Genomic DNA, 26,586 nt, shown 5'->3' with positions numbered 1-26,586 from the left:
CGCGGGCCTCCGCCCGGGCGCCCGTTCCCGCCTGCGGGGCCCGCGCGCCCGCACCTCCGGCGGCCCAGGCCCCGCGCCCGCAGCCGGGCCGGAGCCGCCTCCTAGGACTGGCCGCCCGGCGACGCTGTGGCCGCACTCACCCTCTGTCACCTCCAGCACCTTGATCTGTTCCTCGGCGGCCGCCCGCACCTCCTGCACGGGGGACAGGATCCCGGTGAGCGTGTCCACCAACGCCTCCTTCAGGCCCTGGGCCACCGGCCCCGGCAGCCCGCAGGCCGCGCCAGCCCCCGCCGCCGCCGCCATCTTCCCTCGCCAGCCCGCCAGCCCGCGGCCGGGCCTGGGCGACGGCGACCGCGCGCGGCCAATCCGCGAAGCCGCGCCTGCGCGCCGGGGCGTGGGCGGGGCGTGGGCGGGGCGCAGGACGTGGGCGGGGCGCGGGGCGGGGCGCGGCCGGGACGCGCCGCTCTCCGCAGTCCCGGCGTTGCGAGAAGCCGCGCGGGGACGCCGGCGGGCCTTCCCAGCGGGAACGGCGCGTTAGCGGACTCTCCTGGGGCAAAGCGTGACGTGGGACTTTAGGGTCCCGGATGTTTCAGGTGTGAGCCGCTGCGTTAGCAGACAGGTGAGATGGGGACAGATGTGCAGGGCTTTAGGGGGAGGGGCCGGGTCAGAAACGCCCCCCAGCGCGCCCGCAGAAACCTCGGCTCCAGCGCACCTCTCCACCGCCAGCCCCCGGACCCCGGGAGCGGGACAGGAGGCGGGCGGGCCGGCGCCGCGGCTCCCGGGAGCCCGGCCTGGACTCCGGAAAGCGGCGCCGGCCCGCGCGGGAGGGGCGCGTCCTCCGGAGCAGGGCTGCGTGCCTGTTTGAGAACGAATCCTGTTAGCTGAGCATGCATGAGAGCTTTTCCCCCATAGATCTCACGGCTGGACGCTTAGCGGAAAGGGGTCGTCGACCCTGGGTATACCAGGGCCGGGGCGGGGATGGCTCAGGGACTGGGCACGCTCCTGAGTACCAGAGCGCGCGGAGCGTCGTCCAGGCGCGTGGAGACGAGGGGCGGGGGGCCCGGAGTGGCAGCAGGGATGGAAGGCGCGTACTGTGGAGTGGAAGCTTCTAGAGCCTGCAGAAACGGGTATTTCTTAGTCTGACCTGGGTGCTGAGCTGACGACAACCAGGAGTCGAGTCATCTCATCCAGGGAACATTCTTCCTCGGTGTATTCGGCAGAGCTCTGAACACGCGTCGCCTCCCGCGCAAAGGTCGCCACGATCTCTCGGGAAAAGTGCTCCCTGGATCCTGCAGCCCCACGGCACGGACGCAGGACCTATTTCCCTCCTGTCAGCGGCCAGGAGGAGCTCAGCTCCATCACACGTGCTCCTTCACCCCAGAAACACTAAGAAAGTCCCGAGGGGACGTTTTCAAACACGGGGCAGTGGGGGGAGGACCTGAGAACCCTGACTTCTGGGCTGGATGTTTGGAGCTCTGTTGAAGGATGCTAGGTCCACCGTGTGCAAGCAGGACACCCCTCTCCAACCCCCAATGGGACTGGACAGGCCCCGCAGATGGGTTTTAGCTCTGAGTTAGGCAAATGGCCACAAGCAGCCTCACCTTCCCATGGAGGAATGAGCCACAAAATAAACGCAGACAGAAACCAGAGAGGGAGCTGGAGCGGACCAGTGGACAGCACAGGAGGTAACTTTATTGAAACGCAGAGGGCATCGGAACAGTCGGATCTTGCAGGGAGGAGACGCCTGGGGGGGTCAGAGGGCCCAGATCAGGGGGTGCCTCGCCTGGCCCTGGCAGGGATTTAATTTTCAACCAATTGGTTAGTTAGAACGAATGCCCGTGGGGACAGTCCGGCCCCCTTCACGATTGTTGCCGCAGCTATGCACACCGCTTCGCTTTCCAGGTTCTCGCTGATTCCTCTGTACTAGATATAAAAGGAGCAGAGTGAAAGAGGGGGGGTCGAATGAGAAAAAAATAAACACGCAGACACACACATGGTATGGTTTGGGGTTTTCTGCCCAATAAATTAAGAAAGAAAAGTTGCAAAAATTCCTGCCCGCCATCTGGAGAAACAGACGCTACCACGTAAACAGTGCTGCCCCAAGCAGGAGTGGGGCGGGGAGGCCCCTGGCAGGGGCTGGAATTCACTTTCAAAAGATTGTTCTGTTAAAAAAACAAAAGCCATTTGGAAGTGGGAGGCCACTGCAGAGCAGAAGCCGAGATTGGCGGGGACATGGGGCTCCTGCCTGGTTGCCCCACGTGTCGGTCTCAGAGAAGCGGCAGGAAAGCAGAAGATCCACAGGCGATGCCCAAGGACCAGCATCGGCCCCCTGGGGGCCGTGGGTGATGTGGATGCAGTGGGTGATGTGGATGCAGTGGCTGTCCACGCCTTCCTCTAGGGCCGGGCTCCCAAGCCCAGGAGGCCCGTCCTCACACGTTTGTCCTCTACCCACCGGCTCTCTCACAGGGAACAGTGACAGACTCAATCCAGAACCAGTTGTGAGCAGCCTCTTAACTAGTCTGTGAGTTTGGAAAGATACAAAGTTCCTTTATTAAAGGATTTTATTCTGTCGTTATGGCTGAGTAGTTCCGTATGGGTGGTGTGGGAAGGCTGGGCCCAGGGGCTTCGGTTCCCAGCACCGTCTATTCCCTCCTGGGACGCTGGACCCTGCCCTCGTGAGCTGCCCTGCAGCCCGGTCCTCAGACCCCGTCGTGCCCTCTGTAACTCAAATATGGGAGAGGCATGTTGCCGGAACAAGTTGTCATGGAAATACGAATTAGACTTTTTGACTTTTCTCACCCTATCACACAATCAGAAGGCGCAGCATAGCCCTGGATCACCCAGCAGAAGAACCGCCTGGGAGAGCCCTCCAACTCTTCCCCTGTCGAAGCCCCTTAGGTTGCCAGGGACAGATTTCCAGAGCCATGAGATTTTTCTCTAAGGGCTGGATTCAATTAGGACAGATGCTGACACTCCCCTAACTTGCCCCCCAAAGCACACATCCCTTTCTTTCGTGTGTTAATAAAAGTAAGGAAAAACACCCAAGGAAGTGGGAAGGTGACTTTGAAATGTATGTTAAAGTCTGAATTAGAATCTAGGACCTTATTTTGGCCCCAAGGGCTTCAGTGTGGGGACCTGATACTTGGCTTTCCCTTTACAACAAAACTTTCCCTAGCGACTCTGGCTGCAGTGTGCGTCCCAACTACCCAGTGACACTGGACTGCTGGGCGCTGTCCGCAGGGCTTCAGAGTCAGTAGGTCTGGGATGGGGCCTGAGAATTTCGTTAAGTTCTCAGATGCTGCTGGCTCGGAAACATGCCGAGGACCCCCACTCTGAGCGATGAGAGTGGCTGCACCGAGGAGTCTGGGGTCCGCTTACTTCCGTGACCGCTGTCACAGAAAGTCCTCCATGGCACGGTCGCTAGGATAAAGCCAAAACGTCAAACCGGGAGGAGCCGGTATGCACAGGTGTAATTTCCAACTGCACTGGTCTCCCTGCAGCCTCCAAGTTTTGATTGGTGTCATTTCGAAACACTGCCATCTTCCGGTTTACTGCCATCTCTCCCGGGGATGGGCTGAGAGGACACGCACACATGGACCCGAGCAGTGGGGCGAGCCACGCTGGTGACCAGCTGGACTGAGCACTCATGAACATACATGAAATCGATGCGGTAATGAAGGGCAGTCTCCTTGGGCTTTGCCTTTGGGAAACACAGGGGCCCCAAAGCCACGTTATTACTTGCAGCCTCTTCAGCGGGCCATGAACCCGCACCTGCTGGTCGTCGTCAGTTGTCACAAGCGCGCGCCGCATGGGGGGACATCCGTCCCCGCCAGTAGACCTCTGCAGGAGCACGTTGCATGCCATCAGTGGGGCCGGCTTGTGGAGGGCTTACTGGCTTCGGCTTCGCCGAGGCCCCAGAGCAAGGATGGAAAACATGGCCGAGCTAGCAGGTGGTGATCGGGGTGGATTTCGCACTTGAACCCTGCGGTGAACGTGTGATTGGGACAGAACTTCCGCTCTCAAACACAAGGGGGAACCGTGTCAGAGTCCCATGCAGCTTCCTCGGTCCTGGTTTGTGCAGACGGCCCCCTGCGGTCAGGCAGACTCCCCTCTGTGCCGGCTTCTGTCCCTGGGTGCTGTCCCAGGTGAGGAGGGGTCTGAGGAAGAGCAGGCCGCCCCTGCGCCCGCCCGACTCTCTTGGGATACTACAGGAGATGGTCCCCCTGAGACCGCAGAGGGGGCTGGCCCTCAGTACCGCGACCCTCATCTGAGGGAGCTGGGAGGGAAGAGGTGGTGGTAAAGGTCCACGTGGAGCCCTGCAAACCAGGAAAACCAGGAGGTGAGAAAGGACACAAACAAATCGCTGTTTGTCTGTGGTCCGTACGGAGTGTGGGTCGGTGAGCTGGAGGTCAGTCAGTCGAGACCAGAGCATGCCAACCAACGGGACCGTTCAGCAAGTCCTTCCCTGCGGGCCTCGCTTCCCACTGGTCCGACCACCTGAAAAAGGCGTTGGGATGAGGACTCACAGGGACAGAGAGAAGCACTAGAGCTGCCACAAGCATAGATCGAAAAAATATCCTCCAGAGCCTCAGAAGAGAGGAGGGAGCAGCAGCAACGTGCTCTTACGAAAGAGAGACACACAGACATCAGGGCCCATGTTGGCCTCCAATTACCGAGTACTTTATTGTTAGTGCCTAGGCAGGCCTCAGGACAGACTCACTGGACACAACGTGTTGGTCTTCACCCGGAAACGAGAGGCACTGTGCCGAGGACTTGTCCTGGGCACGGCTCCCCCGGGGTCGGTGGTGGGGACTGAGCTGGGCACCTGTGCCAGCTTTGGGGGTGTGGGGTCGGCGCGCAGGGGAGGGGAGGGCAGGAACCCATCTCAGATGGGCTGGGCTCCTCTGACGGCACCTGGGGTCGAGGGTTTAGCTGTGGGACCCGCTTTTTGCTGAGAGGTCCCAGTGGCCCTCCCCCCCGAGAAGCAGGTGCATCGGGAGGGGATGCTGTGGGTTTGCTCTTGCCATTAAGTCTGGGGCAGTGACCGCGAGCTCAGGTTTCCTGCTTCGGAGAAGCCTGGATGGGCGTCCCGAGGGGTGATAGCACCATGGGGAGGCTTAGCCTTCTGCACTTGCCACGCGCCCACGATTCCTCGGTGAGATGATGGCCCCTGGTGAGGGGCCAGGCGCGCAGCTGTAAACAGGGTCCCTGGCTCCAGAGGGACAGCTGAGGCTGCAACTCCGTCTCGCTAGATGGGAACACACTTTCTGGAGAGAAGCATCTGGAGACCTGGGCGAGATGCAGCAGTCAGCCGGCAGCAGAGGGGCTGGGTCCCAGGAATAGAGGTGAGAAGTCGGAACATGAGAGGCTTCCAATAAAGTCCCAAAAAAGTCCCCCGTGGTGTGCAGGGACACAAGGGCTCCTTGTCTCTGAGGGTCTGAGGCAGCTGGAATGGGGGAAGGGGTTGCCCCCTTTCCTTTTGTCAAGTAGCCAGTAACATCCACGACAGAAGGCACTGGCCGGGCAGCACCAGAAAATACAGAGTTAGGGGCTCAACGACCCAGCGAAGACGGCGAGGGGAGACTGGGCCCTGGCACGGGACTGGGGCCAAGGACAGGGCTAAGGAGAGGCCTGCGTCCAGAGGAGGCCTGGCCAGCCTTCGCCCCCTCCCAAGTTAGAGTAGCCAGCTCCGGGGCCTCCTCACCCCGCACGGCAGGGACCTTAAGGCAGCGATGTCAGCACCATGCTAGGACAGACGGCCTCTTCCCAACACAGAGCTGCATGCTGCAGCTGCCTCGGTTGGGGACCTCGCAGCTCAAGGCCTGAGCAGCGATAGCACGAGCGAGGTCTTGGGCGCGGGGGAGCCTGTCGTGCCTGGGAGCCACCGGTGAACGCAGCAGGCTCCTCGGGCGATGACCTGGGCCATCATCGGGACCAAAATGAGAGTACCGTGACGCAGGGATTCGGAGGCAGCCGCTGGCTGGCTGGGCGGGCGGGGCCGAGCGGTCGGTTAGTGTGGGTGACGAGGGTCTGTGCTGCTCCGGGGTGGGGTGGTCTGAAGAGTGCGCCGGCCCCGCAAACCCGCACCTGGGCCCGGGGCTTCCAGGGGTGGCGAGACGACGACTCCCCACGTGAGATGAGAAGGGCCCCAGTCCTCCAGGTCCACCTTCGCCAATCCCAAATCTTTGTCCCCAGTGTACGGGACATCCAGTCCGAGGCGTTTGCTAGCTGGCTGCTTTTTTGGCTGCACTTCTTAGATGACCATGAAGGTCTGGACAGCGAGGGGTGTCACTGGGGTTAGCGCTTCCTGCTCAGTGTGATGGTGACAGCTGTGGGACGAAGTGGTGTGGACGGTCAGACGCCCCTCCAGGGTGACTTCTGAGGTGGGTCCCTTTGGAAGGCAGGTCTCTTCTCCAAGTCAAACTCCTCGAGCCTTATATTCTGATTGGGACCATCTCACACAGGTGTGAACATCTACCTGTCACAGACGAATAGTAAAGGCCAGCTAAGAATTTACGATCCGGTCCAAACAGGCTGTGAGACAGGAAGTCTGTAGCGTTCTCTAGTCCCTGGTGAGGCTCAACGTAGATCTGTCAAGCGGGGTGACGCACTCAGGCCAGAGGGCCGAGCCCCAGGCAGGACGTGTGCTTTCTCGAAAGGGAAGGCAAGGCCCTGGCCCCCACCACTTCTGAACCGACACTCCGTGTCTCGTGCGAGCCCCAAGGATGCCAAAGGCGGTGGCAGGGCAGGTGCCTTGGTGCCAACTTGACGGTGTCAGATCCTCCAAAGAAAACCTACTTGGAAAAGCCAAACTGGCCCCTGGAAAAGCAACCCAAGCATCTCATGAACGTGTGAGGAGGTGGAGGGTAAAAAACAGAAAGAAAAGGAAAATAAATACACAAATGGGGGGGAAGCAACGAAACAAAAAACAAAAATAAAAAATAACAAAGTAGGGTTTATTGACTCCGTGCGTGTTAGATTAGAGGGCATGACAGAGCGGGCAGTCTTTCTCGGCAGGCTGCGACGTCAGCTTGTGGTCTGGCGACTTCTTAGATGGGCAGCTGTCTTGTCGACGTCCTCAATGTCATCCGGGGTGGGTGGTGCTCTGTCTCCCTTGGCACCTGGTTCCCCTCTCCAGCTTCATCATTTCCATTTTTTTTACCTTTTACAGGTTGGTTCAAATATTCTTTAAACCACATGCTTGTTTTCCTGGGCTCCAGCCAGCTCTGGGGGAGAGCGGCCACAGTGGCGGGAGGGAGTGGGCCTGCGAGGACCCAGCAGCTCCCCCCCGCCTCGGCCGGGCGGCCGTCTCAGTGCTGCTTGCGAGGCTCGGCGAGGGACTTGTGAGGCAGGTTCTTGTGATGTCCCCTGCCCCCTCCCCCACAAGCCCAGGAGTCTGTAATCGAGGCCAGAAGTCAAGGAAGGAGACCCAGCATCAACTTTTCCCTGAAGTCAGGAGAGGAGGCCAGCAACGTGTCCGGGGGCCACGAGTTCGCGGACGCCACCCCCCGCTCCTGACGAGGGAGTTCTCGAGGGTGCAGCACCAGGAGCCGGCCCTCTTCCTTCACCCGCCTCCCTCGGTCTCGGTCTCGGTCTCTGGAGAGGGCAGGGAGAGGGGGAGCTGACGGAGCCCGCGCCAGCACCCTGCCGTCCAGGGTGATGGTGACTCCTGGACCCTCAGAGCGTGGCCTGGAGGTTGGGGTCCAGGATGGTTTCTCGATCTGGAGACTCGATGTAATTGGCAGCTTCCTGAAGTTTCAGCAGCATGGCCATCTGAAAAAGAGCAAGCAGATGGATCAATGGGACTGTGGGAAGCACGTAAGATCTGGCTGCGGGTCTGTAAGCAGCTCAGAGTCCAGAGGGTAGAGGTGGTTAACGGCACGGCCCCTGGGACCCGGCAGCCCTGTCAACGTGCACTATGGAGCAGGTATGCGGAGCGGCTCGGCTACACAGGTGCCACGCTGTCACGTGGGGATATCTCGCAGAATGGGACACCTGTGCCTGCAAGGTGCTCACACTGCAGTGGAGGACAGAAGGCTGGGCAGGCCAGCTAACACGGGGGACAGGGCGCCCTGGGAACATGGCTGACAACTTCCCCTTCCCGGAGGTCATCAGCGCGCGGCCAGCCTCGGTGTCGCTGTGGTCCTGTCCCCCGCCAGCTCACAGACTCCCCTGCTCATGTCAAGTCCAAACCCCTCAGTGTGGTCACCTCTTTCCCTCTTATTTTCTGGTGCTGTGACCCCCATTTCAGCTACGCTGGTTGATTCTCTATTCCGTCCGCCTTCCACCTGATTTACATGATTTTTAACAGGCTTCCACCTTACGAGCATTTTTAACACAGATAACTTCTGTTTTCAACAAAGTCAAAACTTAAATAAAAATGTATCATGACTAAAGTGGAAGAATTTCCTACCTGACACGTCAAACTTTAAGGTCACAGGGTTTGGACACGTTAGCGTCTAACATCATCTACTGACTCGTCCTGTGACATGGATGTGCCCGCGACACTCCCGCCAGCGTGTGTGACAGTCCGGGCTTCCACACACTATTTGGGCTGGTGTGAAACAGTATCTCTTGTCGCAATGTGTACTTCCTCAATTACTGGAGAGGTTAGGGACCTTTTGATGTTTTTATTGGCCAATCGCATTTCCTCTACTCAAAGGCCTTTTCCTAACCTTCGCACACTCTTCTGTCTGGATGAGTATGAGGAAGTTTAATACAGGTGTCCATTCTCTCTGGTTACAAAAATTGCTGGTATTTCCCTTTGTCGCCCGTCTCAGCCTGCTTTCTACAGGGTACGAAATCTGGGGAACTGAAGCCGTCGTCAGGATACCAGCAGAGGGCAGGCGGCAGTGGGGGAATGCCACCGAGCCCTGCCACCCTACCTGTCTGGTCTCCCCCAGGACCCGGGGGCTTGCGCCAGCATCTTGCGGACACACGTTCTTACTTGGCTTAACCAGGTCGCAGGCACACGGCGTGTACAAGCCAGGACCCTGACCATCGGGGCCCCTCCCGGGCTCGTCCTGGTCCCAACCTCCCCGATACTCCAGCCTCCCCGTGAGGGGACACACGCAGCGCTAAGTTCTGCAACATGCTCGCTCTCTAATTAGATTGGTTCCCACTCACCAGAGGGTCTGAGTCCAGAGAACTTGGGGTGCAGTCTTTGACTGTCCTGTCCTCGGGAGGCGAGGCCATGCTGTGAGGGCCCACGGTGGGCGGGGGCAGGTGGCACAGCTTTGACTGGTCCTGCTGGGCTGACGGCCAGGGAAGAGTGTCCCGGACCCACTCCACTGGGTCCTCCCAAGCAGCTTTCTGTCCGTGGGCCTGGAGAGGAGGAGAACGGGGTGGCGGGAGAAGACCCAGGAGCAGAGGCTCGGTAGTGCAGGCTCCGGCTCTGAGCTCCCTCAGAGGCGAACCTGAGGCTCTAATCGCAGCGGAGTGTCCAGGACCTTCCCAGCAGGACATAAGCTGGTGAAGACTGGTGAAAGCATTGTGTGTTAAAACCTAACAAGTACAGATCTTGTGACCCCACTATTTTACTTTTCGAGTAGGAAATTCTCCCTCCTTAGTAATTATACCTTAAAAATTGTTTTGACTTTGTGGAAAACAGATGGTATCTACGTAAATGAAATGACGAGTCCCGGCATCTCATCAGGAGATCGCTATCACGGCGACACGTTACTTTTACGGATAACACGTGACCGGGGGTCCAGCGGGCACACGGTCATGAGTGCCAGCATGGACTCCGGGGACCATTATGCGCTAATTTACTGGTGACATTTTTTAAAAAAATGTCATCTTCCTTTTGCACAAAGTTCTTATTCTAATTTTCAAAAGTCTTGTCACACATTCCACGTGTCTCGAAAATGGCCCGGTGCTCTGGGAGGAAGTCCTCGTGTCCTTGTCACACACGAGGGGTGTTAAGAGGCTGGGTAACTGGGCCAAGGCAGCATTCTCTTGGCGGTGGCTAAGGCCATAACCAGGCTTCACTTCACTCTCTGGTCCCTAGAGTGGGGGTGTGAGTTTGGCTGGGGACGTGGCCACAGAGGCAGTGGTCCTGTAGCTGTTCGCAAGTGGTGACTGGAGGCTGAAAAGCAGCCTCGCCTCCCCGGGCCTAACGCGCCCATGCAGAAGGCCTGAGCCCATCCCGGGGGCCGTGTTGGCACCAAGGGCGGGCTTCTGCTTTGCCCGGCGAACAGCCCGGCTGGGGACCAGGGGCTGGGCAGTCGGAGGGCAGGGCTCACCTTGACCCCGTCCCGGGCCCCTTCCTGCAGGTAGGGGATGATGGAGCTGTTCCACAGGTCGATGAACCAGGTCCGTGAGTCCTCAATGCCGACCGGGCAGGACAGGAAGAAGCAGGGCCCTGCGGGAGCGTCACACCATCAGCGGCCCGGGACCTGCCCTTTGGACTCCCTGGCACCGGGCACAGGGCTCTGCCGGCCAAGGGTCAAGGGAGCCTGGTGTGCAGGGACCCGAGACCGCTCCAGAGCGCGGGCCCGACGGCTTGGTGGCAGTCACGCAAATGCGTGTTCCGGGTGCAGAGGGGGAGGGGGTGTGGGACGCTCTGACCCCGGCACTTTCCAGTGCTCTCCCACTGACAGCGGGGACAAGCGAGGGAGGGAGTAGCTTCCCGAAGGCTGACGTGACGGGGCCACATCGTGGCGCTAACGGCATTGGGAGCTGGCTAAGGCGCAACGTGGCTCTAAGTCTGCGACCCTTCTGCATGCAGAGGACCTCAGAAAGGAGGGGACCCCGCGGGGGGCACGGCGGGCGGGGGCTGAGCGCGGTACCGATGAGGAAGTCCGAGGTGCTGTGCTTCTCCAGGAAGGTGTGCAGGTGGTACCACAGCTTGGGCACCCACTCCAGCACCCGCAGCAGGGCTTCCCGGTTCGCGTTGGCATCGCTGTCCGACTCCACCAGCTTCCTCCGCAGGTAGCGAGCCAGGAAGCCGTTGGCCGGCTCCACGTTGTTGGAGAAGGTCAGCATCCTGCCCAGGGACAGGAAGTGGGGTCGGACAGGCAATGGGGACGCTGCCAGGCTTCGCCCTCCTCCTGCCGGCCTCCCACGAAGCCCGCTGGGTTGCCTCTCAAGTCACGGTGGGGTCAGCTGAGCTTGGGGCAGTAGCCCGGGGCGGGCTGAGCTGATTGGCAAACCAGTGACCCTCTTCAGACAACCAGCTGCCCTCGCTGACCCGGCTGAGAGGCCAAGTTACAGCTGCGTCTCTGAGTTCTGCTGTCCCCTCCTCTTCCCCAGGGTCCTTCTCTACCACGTAACCGACGTGGCCAACAACTCTCTGCCCCCAGCCCAGAAGGCTCTGGCTGGCCGGCTGGCCTTCTGCAACCTACTGCCCTCTGGCCAGACTTGGCTTACAGACTCTCGGACAGGTGGGGAGGTGTACCCAGGGCCACAGTTCTCACCTGAAGCTCAAGTGCAAGCCGTGATTGGGTGTCATCTTCACAGGCTGATTGGTGGTGCCTATGATGTAGGGGCTGTGGGAACAGAGGGGATGATGCACATAGCCTCGCTTTAACACTTGCTTCCTGCCACGCGCCCGGTGGGCTGGGCTGGGCTGGGCTGGGCTGGGCTGGGCCCTCTTCTTCCCAGGGGACGGTCCTGCGTCCAGCTTACCATTTGTGGTACTTGCAGGTGAGGGCCCCATTGACCAGCTCGCTGATGGAGCCTGCTTCGCTCAGGTCGTCCAGCAGGACCACCAGGGGGACGTCCCCAGTCCCCGTGCCGCGGTCTATTTGGTGGGCCAGGTTGGAGAGGTACAGCTGCAGGTCCTGAAACAAAAGGTGCTCAGGGGCCTGGGCCTTGGTGGGGGGTGCCCGGCGCTCAAGGGGGCTGTGGCAGGTCCAATGGACGCATGCCTGATGGGTGCGCGCCAACACCGACCGTGGAGGCAGATGGCCCACACTGAGAGGCAGGGTCCCCGGGCTCTAAAGCATCCCTCTCAGCAGGGGCTCCCAACGGAAGAGCCAGGATTTAAACCAATCCCGAAGTGTAAGGGGTGCTCAGGGACAGCGAGACCCGGCAGGGGACCGCACATGTGACACAGTTCCGAGTGCTTCTCGGAAAGCCCAAAGTCAGGGAGTAGAGCTGACGAGAAAGGCAGAGAGGAGACAAATGAGCAGGGACGGTGGCAGGGGTGGCAGAGTGAGGCGGGACGAGGAGCACGTGGCTCGGACGGTGGTCAGCTGGAGGGGAAGGGGCACGACGGCCTGGGAGCTGAGAAGGAAGGGCCAAGGTCTGGAGCAAAGACCGGGAAGGGGGTGCGGGAGGCCACTGGAGAGGCGGGAGGAGGAGGGCTGGGAGGCGGTGGCGGGGGAAGGAGGGGCGGGAAGGGCCTGGCAAGGTCTGGGGAGGCCGAGGCCTGAGAAAGCGCTGGCAGGGTCTCGGGACGCAGCCACCTTGCAAGACTGCTGGTGCATGTTGAAGGTGCTGACGATGCCCTCGGTGACCTCGCGGCCAGAGCGCTCGACCAGGTACTCGGCCAGCCGGTTGGTCAGGTAGGTCTTGCCCGTGCCGCTGGGGCCCGAGAGGACGAGACGCCGATGCTTGAGCAGGAGGCTGATGTAGTGCTGCATCATGGGCTTGGGGATCAGCGTCTCGAACACCAGGCTGTCGATGCACTTCTGCTTGAGACCTGAACCCCAGCCCCAGAGAGCACAGGTCTCGACAGGGCCCCAAGGGTGGCAGGGGGTCCCGAGGCCCTTCCCACTTCAGCCAGGAACTCAGCCTCTCGCCCCAGGTTCCACAGGAACCCCTGACCCCAGTGTTGGCCGTGTGGCTCTTATTTTTAGGGACAGGCTGTGAGCTACAGGTGCATGGGTGGACTGGGCAGAACTTTCCCTGTGAACAGCAATGTCCCTGGGAACGAAAGTCAGTACTGGGTCTTCATATCTCACACTACATCATCCTCCGGTGTCCGCAGGGGATTGGATCCTGGACCCCTGATACAGAATTCTGAGGGTGCTCACGCCCCTTACATAAATGGCGGAGCACCTGCACGTAACCCCTGCACACCATCCCCTATCCTTGAAATCGCCTCTAGTTACTTACACCTGCTACACTGTAAACGCTCTGTAGGTAGTTGTTACAGTGTATTGTTTAGGAAATAAAGACAAGGGAAAAAGCCTGTACACGTTGCAATCCTAGGCCTAACCACACAGTGCACGTTAGCAACAATGTAACATTTAAAACAGTATTTTCCATCCCGGTCGGTGTAGCTTCCATAATTGCTGTGGAATGCATCCGTGGGAGCCCGCTGACGATCCTCCCCTTCCCTTCATCCCAAACCACTGTACCGTGAGCGACAAAGACCGACCTTTGAGGGAGACCGATATGTTGTTGACTCCACGGCGGCAGGGAGGCAGCTCCGGGGGCTCTGAGTCCAACACGCGCTTCACGTGGCTGATGCTGTAGCCGTGGATGGACTCGGTGCTCAATCCCAGGGTCGAGGCTGGGTCCATCTTAGAAATGTAGTCCTGACGGGGGAGGATGGGAGAGGAAGATGCTGAGGACCACCGAGAAGGTGAACACACAGATGCAGAAGCCACAGCAAAAGCACATGGGAGGGAACAGAAGCAGACGGACAAGGCACTTGGCATTTCTCCATGGGGATCAGAGGTGTCCCAGACCCCAGGGTCTGGATGGCCCTGTATCCCCAGGAGGAAGAGCAGCCTTTGTGGGAACACGTGTTCCTTACCTTGAACACCTGGAACACAGCTTCATCCAGCATCTTCCAGTCAACTTGTCCACTGACCTTGCTGCATCCCAGGAAGAACTCCTGCTGCTTCAAGTCCTGTGAGGCCGAGGGAGAAGCATGTGAGCCTCTGGGCCGATGACGCCAAGGAGAGGGAGACCCTACAAACTTCAGGAGCTGAGGACTCTGGCTCTGGGGGTACTCAGGGCGGGGTGTCCTGAGTGAGGGTGACAGTGTCGGCAGCCCTCCCGGAGTCCTCACCCCTCTGATGACGCGCTGGGGCGACATCCTCACCACCACCCGGAGCGTGGCCTCCTCCTTGGGGCCGCAGGTGCTGATGCCGTCCATGGGCGACAGGTCTGCAGGCAGCGAGGGCGACTGAGCCTTAGGGGCACCCGCAGGTGCTCCTAAGCCCCCCACCCCCACTGTCCCGTCTAAGCGGTTCTTGCCACGGAGAAGAGACGCAGCCCCAAACGGAAAGATCGCTAAGGTCCAGGACCATAATGACACTTTGTCCCGTGACACCGGCATCTGCTTGGCTTAGGCGCTGTCACCTCCCTGGCCAAGGAAGACGCCACCAGAGCACGGGGAACGTGTGGCCGTGGGCCGGACCCTGCTCTCCTGTCCTGACAGGCCCCTCCCCCAGACAGGTACCTGTGTCCGTGAGGCTCGGGCTGGAGCAGTGGGCGAGAGCGAGGCCCAGCGAGCGGCGAGGGGACGGCAGGGCAGCAGGCCCCGGGACCTGCCCTGGGGCGGGGCCGGATGAGGGGCCGGGGGCGACCTTCAGCCGGTCGTTCTCCGCTTTCAGCAGATCGACCTCCAGCTGTGTGGAACAGACGGGGTCGGGGTCGTGGGGCGGCCGACGGGGCCGGGGCCGCAGCCGCAGCCCGCCCCGCCGGACACCAACCTGCATGTTGTGCATGGTCTCCCGCAGCTGGTCCAGCTGGTGGGCGGAGTTGAGGGCCTCCAGGCGGATGTCCGTCAGCTTCATCTCCTTCTCCCAGAGCTCGGAGCGCAGCTCCGACACCTCCTTCCTCTCCGGCTCCTCCTCCTCGCCAGCCGCGAACAGCCGGGGGTGGGGAGCCACGTGAGCAGGGATCCTGGGAGAAAGCAGCAGTCAAGCCAGCAACGTGCGGAGCTCGTCCCTTGGGGGACAGAGACTGGCTGCAGCCTCGGGTCCCCCTGCCCCCAGGCACCAGGAGGGACAGCGAAGGCCCTTCCGGTGGTCCCAGAGGCCACAGACAGGTCTGTGTGCGGGGCGCTGTGTGTCCAGGGTCGGAGGTGCTGACGGCCAGCTCCAGCCAGCAGTTCACCTGGGCGCCGGGTGGGGGTGGGCAGCGGGGGAAGCGCAGTGCGCTCGGCGCCCTGGGAGGCCAAGCTGGAGGGGACTTGATGGCGGCGAAGCCCGTCTCCGTGGCACCGTGCTGCAGTTTGGGGGCGAGGGGGCGAGGAGGTGAGGGTGGCAATCTCCTGCCGATGTGGGAGGGCCCGGACTTGGGCCCCTTCTTGATGCTGAAGGCCTTGTTGAAAGAGCTTCGGAGCTAGAATAGAGCAGACCAGGGGGCGTCAGGCATGGGGGGACAGCGCGTGGTCGGCCATCGGGGGTGGGGACTCTGCTTCCCTTTTCAGGGCTGCACGTGACATGGGGAAGGTGAACAGGAGAGTGGCCTAGAAGTTAGGGCTGCGACAGCGTGGGGCACCCTGGCCTGCTTCTGCTGTAGGCCACGGCAACTCTTGGGCCTTCTCTCCCCCTTGGGGGAACTGTGCCCAGGAGGGACGGAGAAAAGCCCCAGGGGGCAAAGGGCAGAGGTCGCAGCAGCCCGGGCTGCCAGTCCAGAGCCGGGCTCGCTGGGGGCCTCCTTCAGGAACCAGCTCTGAGCAGGTGCGTGGGGGCGCAGCCCGCTCCCATTACCCGGGACCTGACGCGATTCTGGGGGGAGCAGCAGGGAGTGGCACCGAGTTTCTTTTCATGTCTCTTGTGCTCAGCACCTCACAGAACGGTTAAAACAGCCAGGCCCTGGGCTTTCCACCACTGCTGTTCAAAGGTCCCGAGCAAGGGACAACGAGGGACTTTCCCCAGCACCCCCTCAGAGTACCTGGGGTGCTGTGACCTGACCATAGCCTGCTTGGTCTCGGGGTGATGAGCTTGGGTGTCAGGGGCGTGAGCTGGAGATGCAGACCAGGGCCCCGTCCCACACCCACTCGCATGCGTCCATAGAGCATGCACACCGCACAGCGACAGACGAGTGGCAGCGGCAGACAGAGGGAGGGAGGGGTCGAAGGCTGTAGGCAGACCAGACCTTTGGGACAGTGAGAAGGGAACGGAAGGGCCGATCTGACGGGACTCTAAGTGTCTCTCCTGGAGCACAGTGATGCTGTTCTGTGACAGGCGGAGCTGAGGGGTGGGGTCTCTACCGGGTTGGACAAAGATAACAAATCTGGCCTCAGTGGGGCAGGAGACATCACACGCGAGCACTCAAGGCTCAGAAGTAGTGGAGTACCCCGCAGAGATGGGTACTGAGGCCACAAAGGCCAGGGGACCAGCTTGGGACTGCACGACGAAAAGAGGGCTTGGGGCCAGGACTCAGGCCCCTAGTTCTCCATGTCCAGCCTCGTGTGTGCACGTGTGCACATGTGCACGTGTCTGTGTACATGTGCGTGTGTGTGCGCTCTGCACACAGAGACCCAGTGACCGGTCGGCCTGGAGTGGATGCCCTCTCAGGCCACAAGGCCCTCACGGAGAAGGTCCGCATAGGCCGGTGTTCCCAAAGCAGAGCTGCGGGGACACAGTAGGAGTTGTGTGGTGTCGAATGAGTCCAGGACAGGATGGACCAAGCCCAACGCGAGTGAGGGCCACGCCGGGCCTCCCCGCACGGACATGCAAGGAGAAAGCAGTGACGGCGCTGCTTTGCAGAGGGCACCCCAGTGGCCTACTGGGGCGCGTGGGGGGAGCTAACCTGAGGCGTCGGGCTTAAACACCTCCCGGGCACCTCGACCCCACTCTGTCCTCCTTCCCCCAGGCAGCGCTCCGGCTGGCAGGGTCGTCTCCACCACTCCCGCTTATCAGCGGTGGACACGCAGGAAGGTCCCAGCACGCTCCTGTCACCATCCCGCCTCGGTGTAGCTTTTACTTCCTGTGTGATGCTTCCCACCCTCTGCTCTTAGACTACCAGCTCCTCGAGCACTCACTGACTGCGTTAAGCATCCTGGCACCACTGGATGGTTGTCAGAGATCTGATAACTGTGACTGTCCCCTCAGCTATTCTGTCCCCTTCGATGGCGTAGACTATAGACTCCATCCCCCACAGCCTTCACAGCACCTGGCTCAATGCTGGCATGGGGTGAGTGGACCCAGACATCTGGTTTGTAACAGAAATTCTGGGTGCACTCGGTTTGTCCTGGGCGATACTCTCCCTGCAAAATGCCTTTGGAAACTCCACAATGGCCAGAGGGCCTCGGGGTTCCGGGAGACCTGAGGGTGCCCCGGACTGGGCCGTGTTCCTCATCGGTCTCTGGCTCGTCGTAGTCTAGAGCTAAGTCTGCAGGCGAGACCCAAAGTGAGCGGGCCTCTGGGAAGCGCAGTCAAGACCATGACCGTCAGCAACGGTCTTCCAGAAAGCCACTTCCTGGAGTGCGACCGCTCTGTGAGAGGCTGGTCTCTAACGTGGGGGATGGGAGGGACAAATGCACCGGGACTTTGTTTGCTTTTCCCTCTTGGCCCCAACCAGAACACTCCTGTCCCCGTGGGTGCGGCGTGGACGGGCCATGCAGGGCAGTGAGTCAGGGACCCTGGGCGATCCTTACAGTTAGTTTCATGAGTGGCTAATCATTGTTTAGGGGCAAGGGCTGCTCTGGAAATGGGAAAGGGACAGCAGAGGGACAGAGAAAGCGGGGGACAGAAGCGGGGTCTCTTACCTCATAGACCTGGAAAAAAATAGGGATTTGAAGTCAGCATTTTGAAGGGAAAAAAAAAGAAGCAACACTTAATCACTCGGTTCACACGGCGGGGACCTGTCTGCGCTCTGCAAAGGGCGTGGGCCGGGCCTGCTGGACAGGGGACAGAGGGCGAGGAGTCTCGGCCTGGGGGTTCTCGCCTTCCCACCGGCAGCGGGGGAACTAAGTGTCTTAGACCTGCCTGAAGAATTCCAGAAGGGTCATCCAAAGTGGAGGTCATCTGGGAAGAATAAAACCCCAACCGCCTCTGGGCCAAAGGCGACACAAAGGTTCTTTGGAAGCGAGCTGGAGACCTCCACTAGTGCCTCCGCAGCGGGCGGCGCTGTCGTGAAACCCTCTTCCCGTGGTGCGAGGGGAGTGGGCTGGGGCGGGCGCTCCCTCCTGGGGAGCCCGTGTGCCCTGGCCCGTGCGCGGGGCCGAGGGAAGCAGGTGCGGTGTGGGCTGGAGGGGCGGCCCGGGACCAGCAGGGACGGGCAGGGCGGAGGCGGCCTTGGCGGACAGCGCTCTGGGGCCGAGTGCTCTGGGGCGGGATCTCTGCTAGTTCTGGGGGGTCCGGCCACGCAGACCCCACCGGCCGTTACCCACCCAGCTCTTCTTCTTCTTCTTCTTGGCCTCCGCGTCCTTGCCGCTGCCGATGCTGGAATGGCTGGTGATGCTGTTGAGGCTCGAGATGCTATCTGAGGAGTTCTGTCTCTTGATCCGCAGTTCTGGGGGCCGAGGACAAGCGGCAGGGGGGGAGCACAGACGGGGGTTAGAGGCGTGAGGGGTGGGGAGGGGGCCCGACCACAGCCTGGGTCCACGTCGTCATCGTTTGGGTCATTCTCCAACAAACATTTATTGAGTGGCGATCACGTCTCGGCATAAAAAAAGCCAAAGGTAAAAAATAAGTAAGAAATGATTTCAAGAAGCTCCCGGTCTAGAAAGAGAAACAACTGAGCACAAACTAGTGCACTCGGCTCGACCAGGCTCTCGCCCGCCCAGCACAGGTTCCCGGGTCCCACGGGAACGCCGCGTCTGGCTGTCTGAGGAACTGCCAACTGGCTTTCAAAAAGGCTGCATCATCTTATGTCCCCACCGGCCACGTGTGAGGGCCCCGGCTGCTCCACACCCTGGTCGGCGCCGGCCACTGCCCTCCTTTCTGCCGCAGCCATCCTACTGGACGTGAAGTGGGATCACCCTGCGTTTTCATTTGAATTTCCTGGATGGCTAAGGAGATACAGAGCATCTTTTCACGTGCTTTTTGGCCACGTGTGTACCTTCGGGGAGAGATGTCTATTGAAATCCTGGGCCTATTTGTAAAATTGGGTTACTGGTCTTTTTACTGTTGGGTGTTTAATATATTCTGGACGCGAGACCCTCATTGGACACAGGACTGGCAAGCATGTCCCTTTCTGTGGACGGTCTCTTCAGTGTGTGGACAGTGTCCTCTGGAGAACAGGGGTCTCAGCTGGCAGAAGAGACCGAGATAGAGACAGCGACTCAGTAGCTGGGGAAAAGCTCAGTGCAGAGCGGGGACCTTAACAGGGCCGGACCTTGGGAGTCTCGGGTGCTGCTCCCTTCCCTCTGCCTGTGTGCGTGTGTGCGTGCACGTGTGTGCGTGTGTGTGTAGGAGGTGTACTTTCCGGCACTGTGGTGAATGTTAACATGCACTCTGATTCAGAACAGCAAACTCCCGGTTAAGTGTTATCTCATTTCACAGGAGTCAAGTAAAGTAAGTACTAAATATGGGAAGTTAGGTTTGGGGAATATGGGGGTCGCTGGTGACTTTGGGGAAAGCAGTTTGGTAGGGTGACGGGGACAGGAGTGGAATGATAGTGGGGTTAGGTGTGAAAGGTGGGACAGTAAGTCTTGAAGGAAAGGAAAGAATTATAATTGGGGAGGACACAGGCAGATACCTCCTTCTGCTCCTTTAAGATGAAAGAGCCTTTAGCAGCATCCCCTACGAGCAGAGAGAAGTCAAGATCCAGATGATGTTCGTGTGCGACTGTGTGAGTCTGTGCGTGAAAGCATGTAGGTGTGTGACTGCGTACGTGTGTGTGTGACTGTGTGACGCTGTGTGTGAGTGTGTGTGCGCGGGGGGCGTAATTGCTGGAAGGACCATCCCTAAGCATTAGATAAGGGGTCGCTCTTGGCCGGAAGGGCCAGCTCCTTCTGACGAACGGGGCGAGTACGTAGGGATGGGCGGAAGGCGGACGGCTGCAGTGGGGACGGGCAGGACCTGCCCTCTGCAGATGTTCGCCGTCTCGGCGAAGGAGGAAGCGCAGTCTGCACTCAGAGGAGGCAGCGGCGCTGGGCCGTGGGCTGGGAGAGGGCTGCGGGCAGGTGGGAGTCACTGGCAGCGCGTTGGAAAAGAAACCAGACCCCGGATGAGGATGAGGACGAGGGCGCGGCTGGGGTCTCTGTGGCGTTCGACGCTGGTCCTGACTTGCTCTAGCCAAGCCCGAACGCATGGCTGTGAGACGCCGAGGCTAACTTGTCCTTTGAGCCCCACGCACTAGCCTGCGGTGTGGGCCTCACTGAAGAGTGGGTGGCGTCCCGCCTCAGAGAACAGGGACGGAGACCGAACCAGACTGCACAGGTGCGCGCACACACAGTTCTAGGACCACCGCAAAACCGAGGAGCAAAAATTCACTCGACATAGACATCCCCACCAGAGGGCGCATTTGTTCCAACTGATGGACCTGCACTGTCGCCGAGTCGCAGTGGCCATCAGATCAGCCTCACTCTTGGAGGTGTGCATTCTGGGGGTTTGGACACACGTGCAGTGACATGTATCCACCGTTACAGTGTCGCACGGAATCCTGTCTCTGGCCTAAGCCTCCGTGCTCTGCCTGTCCACCCTCCCTTCCTGGACCCACCTTTGGGCGTGGCTTCCGAGGCGCTGAGGGCCCCCTGGATGACTGCCTGGGCCTCTGAGTTCTTTTTCTTCAGAAAATCTATGGTTTCTCGCAAATCCAGCAACTCAGTGTCCTAAGAGAAATGAAAACAGTCACTGGTGGGGTCTGGGAGCCCTACTATGTGCCAAGCAGTGGGCGAGGCAGTGGCATCCTACCACGCGTGTGACAGAGGGCTGGGGAGACGGGACAGTTGTCTTACGCGGCGGGTTCGGAACTCGGGGTGACAGAAAGGGAGGGGGAGGGCCGTCCCGCCCCCGCCTCACCTTCTCCTCTGCGGTCTCCGCCAGGTGCCGCAGGCGGGACGTCATGCTCACCAAGCTCTGCTCGAAAGCCGCCACCAGGTTAGCCTGGAACACACACACGAGGGTCTTAAGTCGTCCAGGGCTTGGGGCGAGGCGAGGACTGAGGGGGGCTGTTAGCTCATCTTCTGTCTCAGAGCTAACTGGGGCCCATGAACCTCTCAGTGCGTTTTAAATACTGATCCTCCTGAGCAGACAAGGCACCATCGCATGGCTTTCTGGAGGGGACCTGAGCAAGGACAGACAGCCTGAGGGAGGGCAGGGGAGGTTTGGAGGCTCCTGGAGACGGGGGAGCTGGCACCTATTATTCACCGGTGGCCACTGTCCCTGTGCTCCAAGGGAGGGTACAGCCTCGGGGTGGCCCATCACCGCAGTCTAACCCCGTTGTCCCTCTGGCTGGCCCCACGGGCCCAGCAGGAACTGGCATGTGGTCCTTCCACTCTGCTGGGGCCTGGTCCCTCTGGGCTTGCTCTGCAGGGCTGCAGGTCGAGGAGGCACAGGCACAGTCAGTGGCGTGGACGCTAGGTGTCAGGTCAGGGTCACCGGGCCCCTCCAGGGAGGAGGCAGGCTGGGTGCATTGGGGCTGAGGCCGCATGTGGCAGGACGTGTAGGACCGGTGAAGGGAACGAGGCCGGGACCTAGAAGGGGAGCGCGTGGGGACGGAGAAGTCGCCAGTGAGCCGGCGGCCGCAGCAGCAAGTGACAGGCGGGTTCCGAGCAGGCGCTTCACCCCGAGCTCCTGGATGCCTGTGATGTGCTCCCGCTGCCTCGCTCCCCTGGGGTCCCCTATCTTCACCCACTGCCCTGACACAGGCCTGGAGGCCTTGCCCGTCCGGCCATGCTGCAAGGACCCCCTGGGGGCCTGCGTGAGCCTCCTCTGCCGCCCTCTGGGGCTGTACAACATCAAGGCCTGGGCGCCTTGGTGCCTCCGTCACGACCCTGAGCGCGTCCTTCCACGTGCTGCACCGCCTCCTGTCTCCTGGGCTTTGGGGCTCTGGCTCACTTCTCCACGTCCCTGCCTGTGTCGCACTCACGAGAGACCGCGGTGCCCCGGCCTTCGGCGTGCTGCGTGGCCTCTCCTCGCGGGGCCTTTCCGAACCTGGGTGGGCTCCCTCCCCCTCGCTCTGCTGCACCTCCCCACCCCTCAGCCACAGTGGGGTGCCTGTGCCGCTTCAGGGCTCAGTGGTGGGACTGGAGAGGAGCTGACATTTGTGGGGGTCGGCAGCCTGGCTTGTGCCCTGGGCCCCGGCGGCTCGGAAGCTCCAGGGAAACCAGCCAAAGCGGGTCTGGAACAGAGACCCGCAGGGAGGTGTGGGGCCTCCCGAGGCCTCGGCCACGGCTCCGGCCTCAGCAAGACCGAACCGAAAATTCAGACCCTGTAGCATCTGGGTGTTTGGCTTGTTCTCTCTGAGTCCAAGGGCACTTCCTGTTCTAAGAAAAATCACCCTCTGAATTCATATTTTGGCTCTGCCAGTGCGAAGGCTGACAGCCTGCAGTGTGAGTGAGTCAGACTCGTTAATGTTCCCGGCCTCCCCAGCATCTCCCAGACAGGGATTTCCTGGGGTGCGCAGGGCCTGACCCGGGCCGCCGCCTTGGTGGGTGGGGCACAAGGGAGAGAAGAGAGGGGTCCTGCTCCTATCACAATTCTTAGGGTTCACTACGAGTAGGAAAAGTGCCCCATCTGACCTCGAAACAGACTGGTTCGCATGCCGTGTGTGAACGGCGGGCTCGGGGGGGACCGAGCCGCTGCCCTGTGCAGAGAGCATCGTTGCTGAAACGCGTCGGGAACACGCACGGGCCGGGTGGGGCGTCTTCTACCGATTCCAAGGGACGACCCCGGGCCAGACAGCTGGGCTCCCCAGGGAGGAGGGGAGAGAAACCCAGAGACCGCGGCGGAAGCCGGGGACACGGTGCCTTCTTTGTGCAGACACTTGGAACACTCCGGCGGATCCGGCTCAGCTGTTGTTTACGGCTCCGGGGGGAAAGGCTCTATGTTCTCTGTTTGCAGCTTGGCCACAGGGGACAAGCAGCCTGGTCGGGGGGCTGGCTTCCTCTCTCCCAACCCACTGGGCACACAAGCCCAGGCCCAGGAAGGGGAAGCTCACTCTAAAGGAGTGTCCCGTGGGCAGGCTGAGGACAGAGCGCCGCTCGCGTCCCCACCCTCTGCCGGCCGCCCAGGAGACGACTGAGAAGGGGCATCTGGGAGAAGAGGGGTCTCATGGGGATGGCGCTGGGGCGTAAGCGGCATCGTGGTCACGAGGTAGCGCGCTCGTAGCTAGTTTGGCGCCCGCCCAGTCGTGTGGTGTGAGCAAGGATGTGACCGTCCCCAGGGCAGTGATGGGCTCCTTGGACTCCATGACCAGAATGTGTACCATCCTGGCCACGGCCCACGGTAGGCCTGTCGCACGTCCACAAGCACCACCGAGAACCCTCTTTTCCGTCTCTGGAGAGCTCAAAGACCAGCGGCCATGAACTCACCCACACCTATCGATTAGGCTGGGGATAAAAATGGTTCTGTATAAACACTGGGACTCAGAGACGGGGAGGCCAATCCCTGAGTTCTCTGTCCCCGTGGCGTCGAAGCCCATGGGACGCCTCGTAAGTGACTCTCCTCCGGCTGAACCCATCCAGCTCAGGCCGACCACTGCCCGGTCCCCCCGACTTCCCGGCACTCACGTTGGCGGAAAGCTGAGACGTCAGGGTGGCCACTTTCTCTTGCGATGACTCCAGTTCCCTCCGAAGCTTCCGGATTTGCTGCAAAGGGAACAGAGACGCAAAGTCACGGTGGCAAAAGCACGAGGTCTGGGAGGGGAACGCAGTGCGGGGTGTTAACAAGCAGACGAAGGCTTTGCACCCTACCTCAGATTGCATCCTCTCCTCAGCCTGAAGGGAGCAGAGAAGGAGAGAGAGAGAAGGGAGGCGGTTACTGTGAGGGAAGGAGCCCCGGGCCCGTGGAGGGCCGGGAGCACGGAGAGCGTGACTCAGAAGCGTGAAGAGGCTGAAACTGTCTTGGCCCCGGCTTGTCGCAGGACTGGCCCGGACGTTCTACTCGGGTTTACATGAAACATGTCTCAGGCCAGCTTTGTCACTGCCAGGAAGGCTGGTAAATGACACTCTGGTTGATCTGAGGACCGGTCCTTTCTGCCACCAGCTCGAAGCGGTAGAGACTTAGGGGCAGAACGGACCTCAGGGTGAAGTTAGCACCTTCGTCCAGCGCAGTGCCGGGCTCGCCGGTCCTGGCTGCATTCTGGACGTGGCTAAGGTCCTGGAGTCCTACAGACCGGCCCGTGTCACCTTACCACAAGCGCGCCCCACTTCCCCTAGCGCAGACGGCTCTGCAACAAGGGGATCCTCCAGTTTTCAAAGGAGGGGAACAAAAATCCCCAGAGCTGCTCAGGAATTGGCAATGAGGCCGGAAAGACCACGGAGGAGCCCACTGGCCGAGGGCTCCAAGCTCGAGGCGCCTCCCCCCCCCCCCCTGGATCCCAGGCGCGCGACAGCAGTGCCCCCACCCCGCGCGGTCACCCAGCGGAGGCTCTGGTGGCAGTGGGGCGGGGAGTGATGCTCTTACTGAGGAGTACGTGGAGGAGGCGCTGGAGGCCAGGGACAGCGCTGAGCCGTGGACTGGAAGAGAAGCAGAATACACAGTGAGCGCAGGGTCTGGGGAGGGCCCTGGGCAGGAGCACGGACTCTGGTTCTGGAGCGCGTCTGGAGCACACGGAGAGACAGAGCCTGGAGCAGGCGTCTGAGGCAGCAGGGCCCGAGCAGGCCGCCTCCTCCCGCAGTCTGCACCGGCTGGCAGCCTGGCTGTGGGGGGAGCCAGGGTTAGCGGAGACGGAAAGGGGGTGTGGCCCCCAGGTGCCGACCTTCTCTTCCCGGCCGGGAAGGTCTGTTAGCTGCAGAAAGGGCAGCTCCCGGTCCAAGCGGCTCAGAACAGGCCCTGTCCTGCCTGTGCCTCCTCTTCCCAACGCCGGGCCGCGCCGGGGCCTGGGGACCGCTGGGTGAAGCACCGCCCACGTGATCACCCAGCCCCCCCGCCCCACCCCAACAGACCTAAAGCTCCTTTGTGTGCACTGCCTCTGGTGTGAGTGTGTCTCCCAGAGGCCTGGCCCCAGGCTGACCGTGACCCCAGACCACGACGACGACCACGGGACCCTGCCTGAGGCTGACCTTCGGCACGCTCTTGGAAGAGGAATGAGATGCCTAGTTCTTTATAAGAATCTAAGAGCTGCCATCGTGTCCCTGTATGTCTCCAGGTACTTGGGACACTGGGGAGGGTCGACGGCTGCTGGAGAGGTAGCCCGCGGCTCAGCACGCTGAGGGCACACAGAGCCCATCCGCAGTCCGTCCATCCCTCCCTCCCCCAGCCCCAAGCCAGACGGTGCCACCGGAGGTTTCTGGGCCCCCAGGCCCTTCAAAGGGATGGGAAGGAATTGCGGAGATGGCCCGCCTGGATGTCCTGTGTGTCATGTGTGGTCGTGGAGGGGGGGGGGGGTTGGTGAGGCCCAGCAGAGCTGGGGTGAGCGTGAACCGCGCTGCATGGAGTCTCACCGTCGTCCGCGGGGTCTCGGAAGGATCCTGACCGAATCATCCCCTTGGGTCTGTCGGCCAGGGACAGGCTGCTCCCCATTTGGGGGCCGCTGTACAGCTCGAAGGCCGCCTCGTGGGTGGGGATGCTGTTGGAGCGAGTGATTCTTGGCGTGGTGGCCGCTGTGGGACTCACTAGAAGGACAGAGGGGAGGGGGACAGGAGAAGGAGGGGAGGGGGCAGAAGAGGCAGGGTCACTCAGCCGCCAGGGCCCTGGGGTGGGAGCCCAGGAGAGAGGGCAGGAGAGGCTGGGAGGGCGAGACAGCAGGGGCTGGTGAGGTGGGGGTCCTGACACAAGTCCTGCTACAGAAGGACCCTGTCGTCTAGAACCAGGGTGGGCACGTTCCTGCTTTAAAGACCTTCCCTCGGTCCTGCCTGCCCTGCGGTTGTCACGCTCGAAGGCTGGGGGGGGCCTGCCAGTTTCCCGACACCTTCTCCCGCTCGGTGCCAATGAACGTGGGCTGTCGTGTTCCCTAAGACACAAGTGGCAGCTGGGGCGGGTGGACGAGGCTCAGCCGCGGCCACGGACCGCGGGCCTGGTGCCACGGAAGGGTGTGGGTCTCCCCCACAGAGCAGTGTCGGTCCAGGTCACTGTCCTCGCTAAAGCAGCAAGAACACACCCACACCGCCCGGCACCCCTGGCGTGAAGTCACACAGACGGCGCAGGTGTGTGTCAGGTCGGCTCGGCCGAACTCCGCCGGCCGTGGAGCCCGCTCCCCACCGCCCTTGCCGCCTGTGCCGCAGCCGCAGCCACACGAGCAGCCCACTCGAGGGCCACGCTGTGCTGCTGCCAGCCGCAGGCGACGGCTGGTCTCTCCGTGAAGACTCCACACCCTGTGCCGCCCACCCGCCCCCCCCCAAACACAGACTGGGGCCGCTGTCCAGCCAGCCCCTCGTCCTGCAGCACAAATGTTCCTCGTTTGGCCCTCAGTGCAGGCAGAAGGCACGCTGGCCTTGCCACGTGGAACAGTCTCTCAGGGACCAGATGGCCCTTCCTGGAGACCTACCGCTTTGCCAGGCAAGACAAGCCTGGTCCCTGATTTCTGCTCAAAGCCCCGTCACCCCACAGGACGCCACAGGTCCCCGTTTCCCTCCTGCTTTCGTCCCTCAGCTGGAGAGGAGACAGACTTAGAGGCACGGGGAGT

General features: G+C 61.2%; 2 protein-coding genes and 1 long non-coding RNA gene across 4 annotated transcripts in view; 1 reads left to right on the top strand and 2 right to left on the bottom strand.

Annotated features, from left to right (window-relative positions):
• The window catches only part of IPO9 (importin 9), a 34,427-nt gene extending 34,084 nt beyond the window's left edge, over positions 1-343 (bottom strand). The window contains exon 1 of the mRNA XM_039883568.1: positions 141-343. Within this exon, the coding sequence (XP_039739502.1) occupies positions 141-303 (163 nt within the window). The 5' untranslated portion in view covers positions 304-343. The remainder of the gene's footprint in view (positions 1-140) is intronic.
• Positions 344-446: 103 nt separating this feature from the next.
• Positions 447-2,571, top strand: LOC120619268 (uncharacterized). Of its 2 annotated transcripts, none has more exons than XR_005657454.1 (2): positions 447-619; positions 1,221-2,571. It is a non-coding gene; the product is annotated as an uncharacterized LOC120619268 (long non-coding RNA). The 2 variants fall into 2 exon arrangements; XR_005657453.1 differs by having other exon boundaries at positions 1,139-2,571.
• Positions 2,572-6,935: 4,364 nt separating this feature from the next.
• The window catches only part of NAV1 (neuron navigator 1), a 155,927-nt gene continuing 136,276 nt past the window's right edge, over positions 6,936-26,586 (bottom strand). Inside the window, exons 13-33 of the mRNA XM_039883565.1 lie at positions 25,406-25,576; positions 24,426-24,478; positions 23,714-23,737; positions 23,531-23,608; positions 20,820-20,903; positions 20,518-20,629; positions 18,245-18,366; positions 17,621-17,629; positions 15,056-15,246; positions 14,613-14,805; positions 14,360-14,528; positions 13,967-14,064; positions 13,709-13,804; positions 13,328-13,487; positions 12,411-12,646; positions 11,629-11,783; positions 11,418-11,489; positions 10,791-10,987; positions 10,245-10,363; positions 9,127-9,324; positions 6,936-7,773 (exon numbers count right to left, since the gene is read on the bottom strand). Coding sequence (XP_039739499.1) covers positions 7,678-7,773; positions 9,127-9,324; positions 10,245-10,363; positions 10,791-10,987; positions 11,418-11,489; positions 11,629-11,783; positions 12,411-12,646; positions 13,328-13,487; positions 13,709-13,804; positions 13,967-14,064; positions 14,360-14,528; positions 14,613-14,805; positions 15,056-15,246; positions 17,621-17,629; positions 18,245-18,366; positions 20,518-20,629; positions 20,820-20,903; positions 23,531-23,608; positions 23,714-23,737; positions 24,426-24,478; positions 25,406-25,576 — 2,633 coding nt within the window. The 3' untranslated portion in view covers positions 6,936-7,677. The remainder of the gene's footprint in view (positions 7,774-9,126; positions 9,325-10,244; positions 10,364-10,790; positions 10,988-11,417; positions 11,490-11,628; positions 11,784-12,410; positions 12,647-13,327; positions 13,488-13,708; positions 13,805-13,966; positions 14,065-14,359; positions 14,529-14,612; positions 14,806-15,055; positions 15,247-17,620; positions 17,630-18,244; positions 18,367-20,517; positions 20,630-20,819; positions 20,904-23,530; positions 23,609-23,713; positions 23,738-24,425; positions 24,479-25,405; positions 25,577-26,586) is intronic.

The sequence above is a fragment of the Pteropus medius genome, unplaced genomic scaffold, assembly GCF_902729225.1.
Source record: "Pteropus medius unplaced genomic scaffold, Ma_sr-lr_union100, whole genome shotgun sequence".
Classification (NCBI taxonomy): Eukaryota; Metazoa; Chordata; class Mammalia; order Chiroptera; family Pteropodidae; genus Pteropus; species Pteropus medius.
This window is presented reverse-complemented; position numbering and strand designations above follow the sequence as displayed.